Source organism: Neolamprologus multifasciatus, chromosome 3 (assembly GCF_963576455.1).
Source record: "Neolamprologus multifasciatus chromosome 3, fNeoMul1.2, whole genome shotgun sequence".
Lineage (NCBI taxonomy): Eukaryota > Metazoa > Chordata > Actinopteri > Cichliformes > Cichlidae > Neolamprologus > Neolamprologus multifasciatus.
This window is the reverse complement of record NC_140441.1, coordinates 46507634-46521909: the sequence shown is the minus strand read 5'-3', so window position 1 is coordinate 46521909 and position 14276 is coordinate 46507634. Positions and strand designations below refer to the sequence as shown.

Below are 14276 nucleotides of genomic sequence, written 5' to 3'. Positions count from 1 at the left end.
ATTTCCAGGTATTCTCTCACCCCATCCAATCACAGCCCCTTCCTGAGCCTGTCAGAGGTTTCTTCCTGTTAAAAGGGAGTTTTTCCTTCCCACTGTCACCAAAGTCTTGCTCATAGGGGGTCATATGATTGTTGGGTCTACCTTACAGTATAAAGCGCTTTGAGGTGACTGTTGTTGTGATTTGGTGCTGTTTTTAAAAATGTTGCTCCAGCATTTCTGAGGCTCTATTTTCAAATTGCATCATCTAGTAAAACTACAGCTGGTTCTTCTTTGGCACAAACACTTACATTACAGTGACGACGGCTTTAAGTCTGAGCTGGCAGCAGATTTGGAGGCCGTTGGGAACCACAGTTTGTTAGGCGTCTGATAGCTTTTATACAAGCCTGTAATGTTTATTTTCACGGATATTAAAGCTTGAACGTGAAAAAAAACAACAGGATTTTCATTCAACTTTGAGCTGACCTTTTATGTTTCTGGTAAAAACTAATTTGAAGCCAATAAAGCCCCTTCATTCGTTCTGCTAACTGCCTGCTGTCCAAACAAAGAGTATTATAACATCGATGGAGGCTTAATATTTAAAAACGCTCCCTGCTCGTGTGCTTTACTGTTACTGGCTGTTCTAATAGCTGTGCTGCTGTTTCTATAAGACCACTGTGTACAGTAACGTTACACGTTTCTCTCTTTTGCTTCTGTCCAGCCTCTTTTTGCGTATGTGAGTCAAGAGAAATATGCTGAGACCGGCTGGACCATCTACAAACCCGTAGAGGAGTTCAGACGGCAGGTAGGAAAGACAACGTGCGCAGTATCGGGGTCCCAGTACAAATGCTCAGGACAATAGGAATGGCAGTGTTTTCTATAAGGGCTGATAATCTGTTTTTATTAGAACCACAGTAAGCGAACGCACCCTCAGAAGCCTTGATGTTAAAAACCTGATGACCTGTGAGGTCTGATGCTTCTGAACAGTCAGCAAAGATTTACTGTTAGAGTTTGAGTTTCAAAGAAATGAGCCAGTAATGATCATTATCTCTTCCAGGGTTTACCTAACAACAAGTGGCGTATATCATTCATCAATAAGAGCTACGATCTGTGCGACACCTACCCCACTGTGCTGGCCGTACCCTACAAAAGTAAAGAGGAGGACCTCCGAAAAGTGGCTGCTTTCCGGTCAAGAGGACGAATACCGGTGAGGGCGAGACTAAGCTGTCAAATATAGGAAAGACTTTTTGAGTTAGACCAGATCTTTGAATGCATACAGTGCTATACTTCCTCATACTTCAGTTTTCAGGCCCCTCTTCTGTGGAACCAGCTTCCAGTTTGGATTCAGGAGACAGACACTATCTCTACTTTTAAGATTAGGCTTAAAACCTTCCTTTTTGCTAAAGCATATAGTTAGGGCTGGACCAGGTGACCCTGAATCCTCCCTTAGTTATGCTGCAGTAGACGTAGGCTGCTGAGGGATTCCCATGATGCATGCAGTGTTTCCTTTTCCCTCACTCTGCATTTAATTATTAGTCATTCCTAATCTCTGGCTCTCTTTCACAGTCTGTCCGTGTCCTCCTTTTTTGTGGTCCTTCTGTTTTCCTTCTTCTCTGCAGTGTCCGAAGCTTCTTAATCTTCCCTCTTGAACTTTGTTTCCAGACCACCGAACCTCAACCTGAGCTGTCCTTCTACTCATTCCTAATCCTGTCCATTGTGGTCACTCCAAAGGCATCTTTAACTCCAGCTTGTCCTCCTCTTTTTTCTCTTTTGTGTCACAGCAGGTCTCACTACCATCTTAAATCTTCACTCTCAGCTGCCATCTTTCACGTCACTCTGACTGCATGCTTTTCATCTTTTTTGACCTTGAGGTGCAAGAAAATCCCAACAACAGCTGCTGTAGTTGGTGCTATATTCAGTAAATTGAATTTGCCTGCACAGTTCATTGATGGTTGGTATTTAAACTCGTCGACCTTCACTACCTCTTTTTCTCTCAGCTTCACTGTCACACCTCCCTGCTCTCACTACAAGTCACACTGTGGTCTGTAAATATCACAGTGTGTGGAATCTCCCGCCTCATCTGTCACCCCGTCTATTACCAAAGCTCTGCACATCACTATTGTTGTTCCATTTACTGTGTTTAATACGTGAATGAAAATACTTTGCAGACCCTGATGCTGTGTTTCCAGCTTGGCTTTTACTGTAGCCTCCTGCAGCTGCTGCTCTATTGGGTTGAGATTAAGGGGCGTATCGTGTCATTGAAGAATAACCCACTTCTCTGTGCTTTTACTCATTATAAATCTGCACTGTGAAGTACTTTCCTGTCATTTTTGCACCATTTGGCTCAATCTGAGCAGAAAGTATAGCTGTGTACATCCCAGAATTCATCCTGCTACTCTTGTTAGCAGTCACATTATCAGTAATCACTGGTGGCCAAATTAAACTGGCAGCTATAGATACCCACCACCACATTGCTTAAGTGATGCGTGTTAGTTGATGGGCCCAACTATATTCAGTGGGCCCTGGCTATAACACGGTTCACTTTTTCAGATTTTTTTGGAGCAGTTTTGCCTTTTTTCTTTTTTTACTACGTATTGTGTTCTGCATCCTGATTGGCTGCAGACCATCGTCACTCAATCACCTCCGTGCTGTGTCTCCTGTACAGTCCAGAGTGCGTTCAGCTTGTCAAATTTACATAAATCTTCGATCCTAGCAGTGTGACTCCGTGCTGTACTGTATGTTTGTAAGTTTTCTCCCCAACAAACACAACAATGTCCATGAAACATTTTGCAGCTGCAGTAGCATCCAGAACGATGAGAACGATGCTAACCATCACACAGAAAGTCAAGTTACTGTATTTCCTGGATTATAAGGCGCATTAAGCGAAACAAAACAGTCAAACTTTACTCAACTCATTCTTCTTGCTTCCTCTGCTTCCGTACCAGTGATTCATTAATGATTCATTAATGATTCATTAATGTTGAATTCTCTGGCAGCTGCTCTATTCACTTGTCCTGGACCTGAAAACAGGGTTTGATCTTTAATACTGGACTTATGTTTCTACCAAGGTTTGAACTTTGAGAGTGTTTAAACAAATGTTCATACCTGTCTGAGAAAAGTGTATAAAGTGTGTAGTGAGGGGTTTTACAGCCTAAAACATCTATAATAATTGTAAAAAATAAAGTTGGCTACTTTGCAGATTTCACCTATCGCGGGTTGTTTTTAGAACGATAAACGAGGGACCGCTGTACTGTAATTTCTGCATTTTCTTGGTTGTCTTTACTGACCTGTTTGAGACTGAGCATCCAATAACATTTAAAGGTTTACCCTGGTTTCCACACATTAGCTCCAGATTTGGTGCAGTTACAGTTTGATGCCGGATCATGCAGGAAGCATTTTTTGTACTGGAAGCTTGCAGGCTAAAAACATTCAGATGTGCAGTGGAAGTCCAGACGGGTATTTTGTGACATGCTGCAGATTCTAAACACAACTAGAGCTTTGTCTAATGCCGGGCTCACACTGTGCGAGTTTGTCAGTCGCGCGATTCAGCTCCTGCTCAAACTGTACGATTGACTCGCAGGGGTTAGAAGTTCATAGGTCACGATGCAGGTCTCACACTATACGACCTGAGTGCTCACACTGTGCGTCCATAAAATGAAGGTTATAACAGAAATTCTGTCGCTCGCTCTCCCTCTTTCTTTCACTCACACAGACACGCACACCACCGCCATCAACTTTGCTAAATTGCTAATGAAAAACATGATCAGGCAGCTGTGATTGAGCAGCAATGTCCGTCCAACTATTTCCACGGTTGTTGTGGTCGTGATAATTTTGTGAGGCCACATTAAAAAGGCTCGGATGAGCTTTCCAAAGTTCTACAAGTGCCTCCATCGCTTGTGTCCAGATCACACGCTGCACTGCCGTGCTGCACCGTCTTTTTCGCTGACATTTGTGTTTGCGCGTGCGCAGTGTGAGAAACTGCTGTGGCACCCTCACGACGGTCGCGAGGATTTCAAACATGTTTGAAATCCTCGCGACCAAGCGATTGATGATCGGGAGCTGGTCGTGAGGTGTTAATCGCTTCTCGTTACCCCACGTATACTACACGATGAAGGCCAAAATCGGGCCGATCGCCAAAACGGTCGCACGACTCAAAAATCGTCTCAAAATGGGCCAAAAATCGCACAGTGTGAGCCCGGCATTAGGCTAAGGGATTGTTTCAGACTAAACATGATGGGTTAGACTTGTTGACATAGTTTGTGGCTATTCAGATGTTTAAGGAGAAAAGCTTCTGGATTTCTTGAAGTTTCTTAAAGATGTTTCATCTGAGAAGCTTCTTCAGTTCTGGCGTCAAATGGTGGAGAGTCCCAGATTTTAAGCCCTGTGGGTGTGTCCCCAAGAGGGTCATGGACCCCCTATTGATCCTCTGCCTAATCAAACGAGCCAAGGTGTGGAAACAGGTGTAGGTCACAATCAGCCAAGGTTTCAGGTGAACCCATCGTGAAACCTGGCCCCACCCTATCATGTGACTTATTGAGGTCAAAGGGCCCAGGATGTGAGTGGGCGTTAAGGCGTCTCAGAACTGGATTATAGATGGCAGACAGTCCAGAAGCTTTTCTTCCCAAGCTCCTTAGACTTCAATGACCTGGATGACTGAGAAGCTTCACAGACATATTCAGATGTTCTTAACATTGACGCTGTATCATAAAGTGTTGTTGCTGTTGTTCTGTCTTAGGTCCTGTCGTGGATCCACAGAGAGAACCAAGCAGTGATCGTCCGCTGCAGTCAGCCTCTCGTTGGCATGTCTGGTAAAAGGAACAAGGACGATGAACGCTACCTGGAGATGATTAGGGAGGCAAACGATACCACCAAGCTCACCATATACGACGCTCGTCCCAACGTCAACGCAGTTGCCAACAAGGTCAGAAGGAAAAGAAAACATCACCGCAATCCACGGGCGTTATTTGCAACATTTATCTGTTAACTACTAATTTAATCAAACTTAAGACGGTACATCCAAAAACTATTCGTAGCACTTCACCTGTATACACCATATATACACTGCCAGTCAAAGGTTTGGACACACCTTCTCGTTTAATGGTTTTTCTTTATTTTTACTACTTTCTACACTGTAGATACAAACTGAAGACATCAAATATATGAAGCAAGATATGTTTTATATTTTAGGTTCCAGCCTTTGCTTTGTTGGCAGCGCTGCAAACCCTCGGCCTTCTCTGTGAGCTTCATGCTGTCGTCACCTGACATGTTTCCCCTCACAGGTGTGCCTGTCAGGGCTCATTTGTGGAATTTCTTGCCTTCTTAATGAGGTTGGGACCATCAGGTGTGTTGTGCTTTGAATGTGTCCCCAAGTGCTGTCACAAAAACCATCAAGACCACAATGAAACTGTCTCACATGAGGACGCCCCAGGAAAGGAAGAGCAGGAGTCCCCTCTGCTGCTGAGGATACATTCATCCGAGTCACCAGCCTCAGAAATCACAGCAGCTCAGATCAGAGCCCAGATAGATGCCACACAGAGCTCCAGTAGCAGACACATCTCTGCATGTTCAGAGGAGACTGTGTGAATCAGGCCTTTATGGTCAAACAGCTGCTGAGAAACACAAGGAGTGGACATTAGACCAGAGGACATCTGTGCTTTGGTCTGATGGGTCCAAATCTGAGATCTTTGGTTCCACCTGCCGTGTCTTTGTGTGACGGAGAAAAGGTGAACGATGGTCTCTACATGCATGGTTCCCACTGTGAAGCATGGTGCACTGAACCATCATGGCTACCACAGCATCCTGCAGCCACATGCATCCCATCATTTATTTTTAACAGCACAATGACCCCAAACACACCTCCAGGCTGTGTCAGGGCTGTTTGACCAAGAAGGAGAGTGATGGAGTGCTGACCAGATGGTCTGGCCTCCACAGTCACCTGACCTAAACCCAGTGGAGATGGTTTGGGATGAGATGGAGCTCAGAGTGAAGGCAAAGGACCAACAAGTGCTCAGCATCTCTGGGAGACGACCTCATGAAGCTCATGGAGAGAACGCCAAGAGTGAGCGAAGCAGGAATCAAAGCAAAGGCTGTTTGGAAGAATCTGAAATATCAAACATTAGTTGAGTTATTTACTACATAATGTGTTCATTCATAGTTCTGATGCCTTCAGTGAGAATCTACAGTAAACACTCGTGAAAATAAAGAGAAACCATTAAATGTGTGTCATACATTTTGACTGGTTGTCTATGGCAGTAAGGTGATCTATTTAAAAAGCGAAACAGTACAAATAAGATTCAAACCACAAAATAAAACAGACAACTATTAATGCTGTCGTTAGCCTGGCTGCAGGCTCGTTGAGTTTTCACAGTCACATGTAGGACTTTCTAACTTGCTCTGACAGTTTTAGCAACAGAATCAGGGTCTGATGGTGATGATGGGCGGATGCTTTGTTGTGCCAAAGATACTTGCTTTGAGCACTGCAGATTCACATTATCGTCAGAGTGGATGCTGGAGCAGACGCTGTGAAGGTGGAGCAGAAAGGTGGGCTGGGGGGATAAAAGTGGAGACCTTCTTGCTCTCCATCTGCTGCATCTGTAACAAAAGACTCACAAAACAAACATCAGTTGAAAGATTAAACAGAGGTCTGCAACAGCAGACAGGAGGCCTGGGCCAGTGCAGTGCAGGGAGGAGAACCACCACCTCACCTCTAGTCCAGCCTTCTGGTCCTGGGTGTGTTTGCCTCCCAGCATCCTAGGTCCAACACCAGTAAGCCATTCAGTCAGCAAACTCTCAAATACTCTTGAACCTGCAGCTGCACAGAGCAGGTTGCAGCGAAGGCCTACACTGCACTGCTGACACTTTTATGCTATTATGGCACACCAGCTCTGCTCTGCTCATATATCTGTGAGCCCCACCTGCTTTTTCAGGTATTAGAAGAGGGATGAGCCACTGTATGTGTGATGCTGGGTGATCTGAAAATGAAACAACAATCAAACGTCCTATAAAACGCCATTTTTGTGGATACTTCCATCACACTCTCTCTTAACCTTTGTCTACCTGAACCTGCTAATGAGTCTAATATGACTCTAAAGCAGAGTTTTGGTACTTTTCTGCAAAAAATGTTGCAACAACATGAATCCAGCGACTTAAAGAGCACTGTCATCATTAGTCCCAAACATTAACCAAAGTCTCTTACCCAGTTAATTCCACTGATACTGTTATAGACACCTGAGTGTGTAGAGATGCATGCCCACTGTTTGTGCAATCCTCAGGCCACCGGAGGAGGCTACGAGGGTGATGAGTACCAAAATGCAGAGCTCATCTTCTTGGACATCCAGAATATCCACGTCATGAGGGAATCCCAGAAGAAACTCAAAGATATCGTCTACCCCAACGTGGAGGAATCCCACTGGCTGTCCAGCCTAGAGTCGACACACTGGTTGGAACATGTCAAGGTGAGAGGTTTCTACGTGCATCTCAAAACTGGTCAGTGGTTACATGATGTGGCTGTAGCTCAGGTGGTAGAGCAGGTCGTCTACTGATCAGAAGGTTGGTGGTTCGATTCCTGGCTTCCCCTGCATGCCAAATATCCTTGGGCAAGATACTGACTGCAAATTGCTCTCCGATGCAGAGTAAAAAATATGCTACATAAGAACCAGTCCATTTACATTACCTTGTTATAATAATGTATTTTTATTGCATTGTGTCAATCCCTGTACGTAGCTGGTGTTGTCGGGAGCCATCCAAGTTGCAGACAAAGTGTCCAGTGGGAACTCCGTAGTAGTTCACTGCAGTGACGGCTGGGACCGGACTGCACAGCTCACCTCTCTGGCCATGCTGATGCTGGACAGCCACTATCGCACTCTCAGAGGCTTCCAGGTCAGTCGTTTCACCCTCGTGAACATGAGCTGTAGACATTCACAGAGGATATGAGGAGCACTGTTTGATATTTAAAATTTATGATGTTTTCATCTGTGTCTTTTTTAGGTTTTGATTGAAAAGGAATGGATCAGCTTCGGCCACAAATTTGCCTCAGTAAGTTTTTCACCATCTAGTTTCTGAAATATGCTCAATCGCATGAGTTAAGACGACTGATCAGGAGGAAACGTTTCTGATCTGTGTGTGTTTGTGTGTGTGTGTGTGTGTGTGTGTGTGTGTTCAGAGGATAGGACATGGTGACAAAAACCATGCCGATCAGGACAGATCACCCATCTTTGTTCAGTTCATCGACTGTGTGTGGCAGATGACTAAACAGGTACGTGCAGCGCTTCAGTCGTCTCACTGCGTGAATGTAGGAACGTAACAATGTTGCACTTTGTAGCTAAAAAGCAGCTCGCAGTTTGTAGATAACCCCTCAACCCGACACCCTCCGTGGCTGGTTTCCTGTGACAGTCGTAGCAACACTGAGTTTGTAGGTAGGTACTGATGGAAAAGCAGAAGGGCTTGAGCAGAGATGCCACAGCTTCCTCTTCCAGCTCTTCTTTTGGCATACCAGGACTTCCCAAGCTAGTCAATAATCAAGTGTGACCGGGGTTTAACTTGGGGCCTCCTCCCAGTTGGACATGCCGAAAATACCTCAGTTAGGAGGAGCCAAGAGTCGGTCTAATCTTCTGCCTCGAATGACTCCTTTTTATTTAGAATACTGGCTCAACCCAGAGCTCCTAAACATGTCGCTGAGAGAGATCCCAGATGCCCTCTGACGGGCATTTCAGGCCCTCTTATCTGCCTCGTTCATCATTCTCCTTCTCATCTCAGCGCCTATCCATCGTTTGTGGCCACTGACAAGAACGGGAGAGTAAATCCACTAAACGGACCTCTTCACTTTCATGCTCGCTCCTCTTTTCACCACCGCAGACTGGTATCGAGTGTCACCATTACCGCAGACCCAGCAGACACTTTGTTAAGCTGCCACTCCCTACTTCTATCACTCATCTACTTTTGTCACTAATGAACAAGACCCACAAATACTTTAATGCCTCCATTTAGGCCAGCGTGCATTCCCCTCCTCATGTGGGCACGCCACTCATTTCCAACTCCCAGTCTGCATACTGGAGCTGGAGGTGTCACCCGATGCACCATATTTCCAATAATATAGAGCAGACCCCTGAACCCGACACCTCGTGAAGGGCCGATAACTCGAGAACAGAGCGTATCAGTTAACTGTTCATGCTTAGTTTGAAACTGGAGCCCCCAGGAGGCTCGTCTGCACCAGCAGCACAGGCGGCATTTCTTGAAGACGTTTTGACGAAACAAATATTTCGGATGAATTTCATTACAGATTGTTGTATAGTTCAAATATGAATGAGAATAAACAAATAAACAAAGAGTGCAACAAACAACATAACAGCTCGTTACAGAAGCAGAAGGTAGGGCTGCTCGATTATGGCAAAAATGATAATCACGATTATTTTCACTGAAATTGAGATCTCGATTATTTGACGATATTTATTTAACAATAACAATGTGTTGAATAATGACTTGAAATAATATAAAATAGTGCAAATACTGATAACAATGCAAATGTTTGCAATATAAGAAATAAATGAAAAATGTAAACATGTTTAGTGAACTTTGCAGTGTTGCTCTGTGGTGCAGCTACGACACTGTAGCAAAGTTTACACACTGTGTCTACTTGATCCACGTCTGACTCGAACCCGTAATGTTTCCACACAACTGAAGTTTTTTTACCTCTTTTCAACCAACAGCATCACTCTCCTCTCCAAATAACTTCTGCTTAGCTTTCCGAGCTTCCCTCGGGTCCTCTTAATCAGCGATCCCCAACTCCCGGGCCTCGGACCGGTACCGGTCTGTGAGTCGTTTGGTACCAGGCCACGAGAGTTGAGGCTCAGGTGTGAAATGTATAGTTTTCAGGGTTTTTATCGGTTTTCAGCGTTATTTTGTTATCGTTAACTCGGTTTTCCTGGGTCTTTTCACGTGTGTTATGAATAAATTTTCTTTTTTCAGTACTGGTACTGGTTTTATTTTGTTGTATTTATCCGCGACACCTTAAAGGCCGGTCCGTGAAAATATTGTCGGGCATAAACCGGTCCGTGGAGCAAAAAAGGTTGGAGACCGCTGCTCTTAATTGTTGTGACACGTGTTCGAAACTCAGAGAGGTGCGCTCGATTTGCCACACGGAGCAGCGCGAGAGTAAAGCACGAGGGAGGGGCTAATAATCGGCTCAGTCATTTTTAATGATCGTAGAAAGCCCAGATCGTAATCCAGATTAAAGTTCGATTAATTGAGCAGCCCTAGCAGAAGATTCAAAATGAATTTTGGCTTCGTTGAGCTAAAGTCATCATCGATCGTCACTGAGAGCTCGTTCCTGTTGTAAGTTGAATGTTTGTCTAAAGCAGGCCTCTCACGTCTCACTGGGACTCTGTATAAATCAAACCAACATTTCAAACACACATTTGAAATGATGATTGTAAAAACAGAAGAGTCCAAATTTGTCGTCTCGCCCACGTTCACCTCCTCGGCTGACGCTGTTTGGCTGCTACGCTCTGGATTTCACTGTATTTCACTGTGAACTCTTCTCAGTCCAGCTGCACAGACCAACCAGCCACCTGCTGGTTCAGGCACACGCTCCCCCACTCTGAGCTGCTCTGGTTAGGCTCAACATACTCAAAATGCTGTTTGACTCAATGCATTTGACAAAAGAGAGAAGGAAACATCCCAACAAAAAGACAGCAACACTGCTAAATGTTTCTATGTTCACTAACGTCTCAGATTACGGACTCAGTCTTTGAATTGTCACTCTCATCTCTTAGTTCCCTACGGCCTTCGAGTTTAACGAGCATCTCCTGCTGACGATCCTGGATCACCTCTACAGCTGTCGCTTCGGGACCTTCCTGTACAACTGCGAGAGCGTACGAGACCAGCATGTAAGAATACCTGCACATATAACATCGTGAAGTTGTCACAACACATGTACATGCATGCAGAAATGTGAAAATTGTGTCCTCGTAATTAGGGATGGGTATCGTTTAGGTTTTATTCGATACCGGTGCCGGTGCTTAAACGGTGCTCAAACCGGTGCTTAAAGAATGGAGAACACAAAATTGGTCCAAAAACCTCTCGTGTTCAGCTGTTTTTTTGTAAAAAGATAACAATGTTAGCCTTTTCTGCAGCTATGGGGCATATATGGTATCACTCTTGGCTGGAAGCAGTGCTTAAACAATGGAAAAAACACAAATTTGTCCAAAAACCTCTCATGTTTAACTGTTTTCCACTTTTTCTTTGGTCATTTTAGCCTTTTTGTCCAGGGTGAAGGGGGTATCTGCCATCAAACAAGAAGACAGCCGCATGTAACTACGACGGTGTTTGCTAGTTCACCTTACATGCATTAATGTAATAACGTGGTTAGCCTACTCAACGTAAACTACACACGAACAACATTAAGCTACTCACGCAGAGAAGAACGGCTGCTGCTGCATCATCATCATCATTTCTGCTACACTGGCAGGGCTAGGGGCCAGGACTCTCCTCTTCGGGTTCATGTTGCTAACTCCGGTCCAATAACAGGCAACCCACCCGCAGTAGATGTGCTCGGTGTGAGGTCTTGCAGCAAGCTATCAAATACGGCGCATTTCTCGGCTTTTAAAAAAAAAAAAACGCTATGCGTCGCCAGGTGTTTCATCAGATTTGAGGTGTTACCTCCTTTGACAGTATCACAGTATCACCTTAAAGCACTTGTTGCAGGCTGCTGAGTTTGCATCTTTTGCTGTGAAGTACAGCCAGACTTTTGACCGCTTCGCCTTTTTAATCTGTAGCTCTGCTCTAAAAGAACACACATACCTGGACCCGCCTACTATCCTCGGAAACGTAAAATGATTGACTAGAATCTAAAGTGTATCACATCTCAGGAAAAAAAAACACCGAAATAAAGCACCGAAATGTGCGCTGCTTTTCGGTCTGGTTGCTACCGTTTATGTCAGAACCGGTACCCATCCCTACTCGTAATATAGAGTTTGGTCCAATGAGAGTTTTTACTACAACTTTAAAGGCTGACTGGATGTGGCCGTCAGTTTTGTCTTCAGCAGCTGAATCACATGTTTCGTTGTGTTGGGTGTCCTTTGAAGAATGCTTTGGCTCATTATCCGTTTCCATGGTGAAGCATCACCAATCAGTTTTTCAGTATTTGGCTGAATCCATCGTCCTGCTTCTGTCAGCATCCATGTTAACAGTAGTGACTTGGTTCCCAGCCATCACCATGTTTGCATTTAAAATCAAGAACTTTCCTCTTTCATTCGTCCTACTGCAACTTTATTTTGGTTTCATTTCATTCAAAGATGTTTTCCCACAACTGAGTCTTTTAGTTGTTTTCTGGCCTAATCCGGTCTTCTTGTTGCATTGTGCTGTATTTATATTTATAAAGGTGCCTCTTAACTGTAGACATGTCAGTGATACACGTGTCAGCTCAGAAGTATTCTTGACCTGGCTAGATGTTGTGTCTTTCACTGTCATCCATGGTCTTCCAGGATATACAGAGCTGTTCATTTAGTAGTAGTAGTCCATGTCCAGGTCATGGATTTGGCAACTCCTAGAGGTTTTGCTGTCTGTCTGGTAGGTTGAAAATAAGGAACTACGTATAAAAATGTCTGCAGTTCCTGCTGTTAATGTGATAAGAAATACTTTATTTCTACTCAAAGTTGGGAAGTTAGTGTGGTACAAAGCATGGAAATCAATGCAACAAAATAAATACAGTGTTACGAAACAAAATCCCTAAGAAAGTTTAAAATTACACAGACAAAATGATCAAAACTGTCACTGTCCACATACTTATGGACTTTACCTTCAACCTACACAAACATGCTCTGACGTCTCGCTGTCTTTTGCTTCAGCTGCAAATGTTTGACACTGAAACTCTTCTGTGGTGCAGGAGGTGAGGTCCAAGACTGTGTCTCTGTGGTCTCTGGTCAACAGCAAGGTGGATATGTATTTAAACCCCTTCTACACCCCAGAATCTGGCAGGGTTCTCTACCCTGTTGCCAGCATGCGCCACCTAGAGCTCTGGGTAGCGTACTACATCCGCTGGAACCCACGCATACGACAGCAGGTAGGACTGCTCTTGTGTTTGCTATAATGTGCTGTAAGCTTGCCTGGATAAACTGTGAGCTGCACAGGACTCCAAATACGGATATCTGGATATCTCAGTCTCAGAACTCTGAGATCACAGCACAGAAACAGCTTTAGTGAAGGTTACAGATGATCTTATGGCCTCTGACAGTGGACTCGTCTGTGTTAGACCTCAGCGCAGCGTTCGAGTCCTCTTCACACACTGAGGTTAATTATGGAGTTCCACAGGGTTCAGTGCTGGGACCACTTCTGTTTACAGCATCATCAGAAGACATCGTTTACATTTACAGACAGAAAGACGAATGATTCTTTTTTAAATGTGGTTCATTATAGTAACTCTGTAACTGACGTTATAGTAACTCAATCAATCAATATTCAAAGTGCTGCAATATGGAGTTTCCTGTGTACAACCTGTGACTTTGCATGTGTGTCTGTGTGCGTGTGCGTTCGTGTGTCTGTGTGTGCGTTCGTGTGTCTGTGTGTGCGTTCGTGTGTGTCTGTGTGTGCGTTCGTGTGTCTGTGTGTGCGTTCGTGTGTCTGTGTGTGCGTTCGTGTGTCTGTGTGTGCGTTCGTGTGTGTCTGTGTGTGCGTTCGTGTGTGTCTGTGTGTGCGTTCGTGTGTCTGTGTGTGCGTTCGTGTGTGTCTGTGTGTGCGTTCGTGTGTCTGTGTGTGCGTTCGTGTGTGTCTGTGTGTGCGTTCGTGTGTCTGTGTGTGCGTTCGTGTGTGTCTGTGTGTGCGTTCGTGTGTCTGTGTGTGCGTTCGTGTGTCTGTGTGTGCGTTCGTGTGTCTGTGTGTGCGTTCGTGTGTGTCTGTGTGTGCGTTCGTGTGTGTCTGTGTGTGCGTTCGTGTGTCTGTGTGTGCGTTCGTGTGTGTCTGTGTGTGCGTTCGTGTGTCTGTGTGTGCGTTCGTGTGTGTCTGTGTGTGCGTTCGTGTGTCTGTGTGTGCGTTCGTGTGTGTCTGTGTGTGCGTTCGTGTGTCTGTGTGTGCGTTCGTGTGTGTCTGTGTGTGCGTTCGTGTGTCTGTGTGTGCGTTCGTGTGTTTGTGTGTGCGTTCGTGTGTCTGTGTGTGCGTTCGTGTGTGTCTGTGTGTGCGTTCGTGTGTCTGTGTGTGCGTTCGTGTGTCTGTGTGTGCGTTCGTGTGTCTGTGTGTGCGTTCGTGTGTGTCTGTGTGTGCGTTCGTGTGTCTGTGTGTGCGTTCGTGTGTCTGTGTGTGCGTTCGTGTGT

At 44.9% G+C, this 14276-nt stretch overlaps 1 protein-coding gene across 2 annotated transcripts in view; it reads left to right on the top strand.

The window, feature by feature from the left end:
- mtm1 (myotubularin 1) overlaps positions 1 to 14276 on the top strand; it is a 33801-nt gene that overhangs the window by 15377 nt on the left and 4148 nt on the right. For both annotated transcript variants that reach the window (XM_085153989.1, XM_085153988.1), the window contains exons 7-15: positions 698 to 781; positions 1034 to 1183; positions 4712 to 4897; positions 7248 to 7430; positions 7699 to 7854; positions 7963 to 8010; positions 8138 to 8230; positions 10746 to 10859; positions 12857 to 13033. In XM_085153989.1, the coding sequence (XP_085010115.1) occupies positions 698 to 781; positions 1034 to 1183; positions 4712 to 4897; positions 7248 to 7430; positions 7699 to 7854; positions 7963 to 8010; positions 8138 to 8230; positions 10746 to 10859; positions 12857 to 13033 (1191 nt within the window). The remainder of the gene's footprint in view (positions 1 to 697; positions 782 to 1033; positions 1184 to 4711; positions 4898 to 7247; positions 7431 to 7698; positions 7855 to 7962; positions 8011 to 8137; positions 8231 to 10745; positions 10860 to 12856; positions 13034 to 14276) is intronic.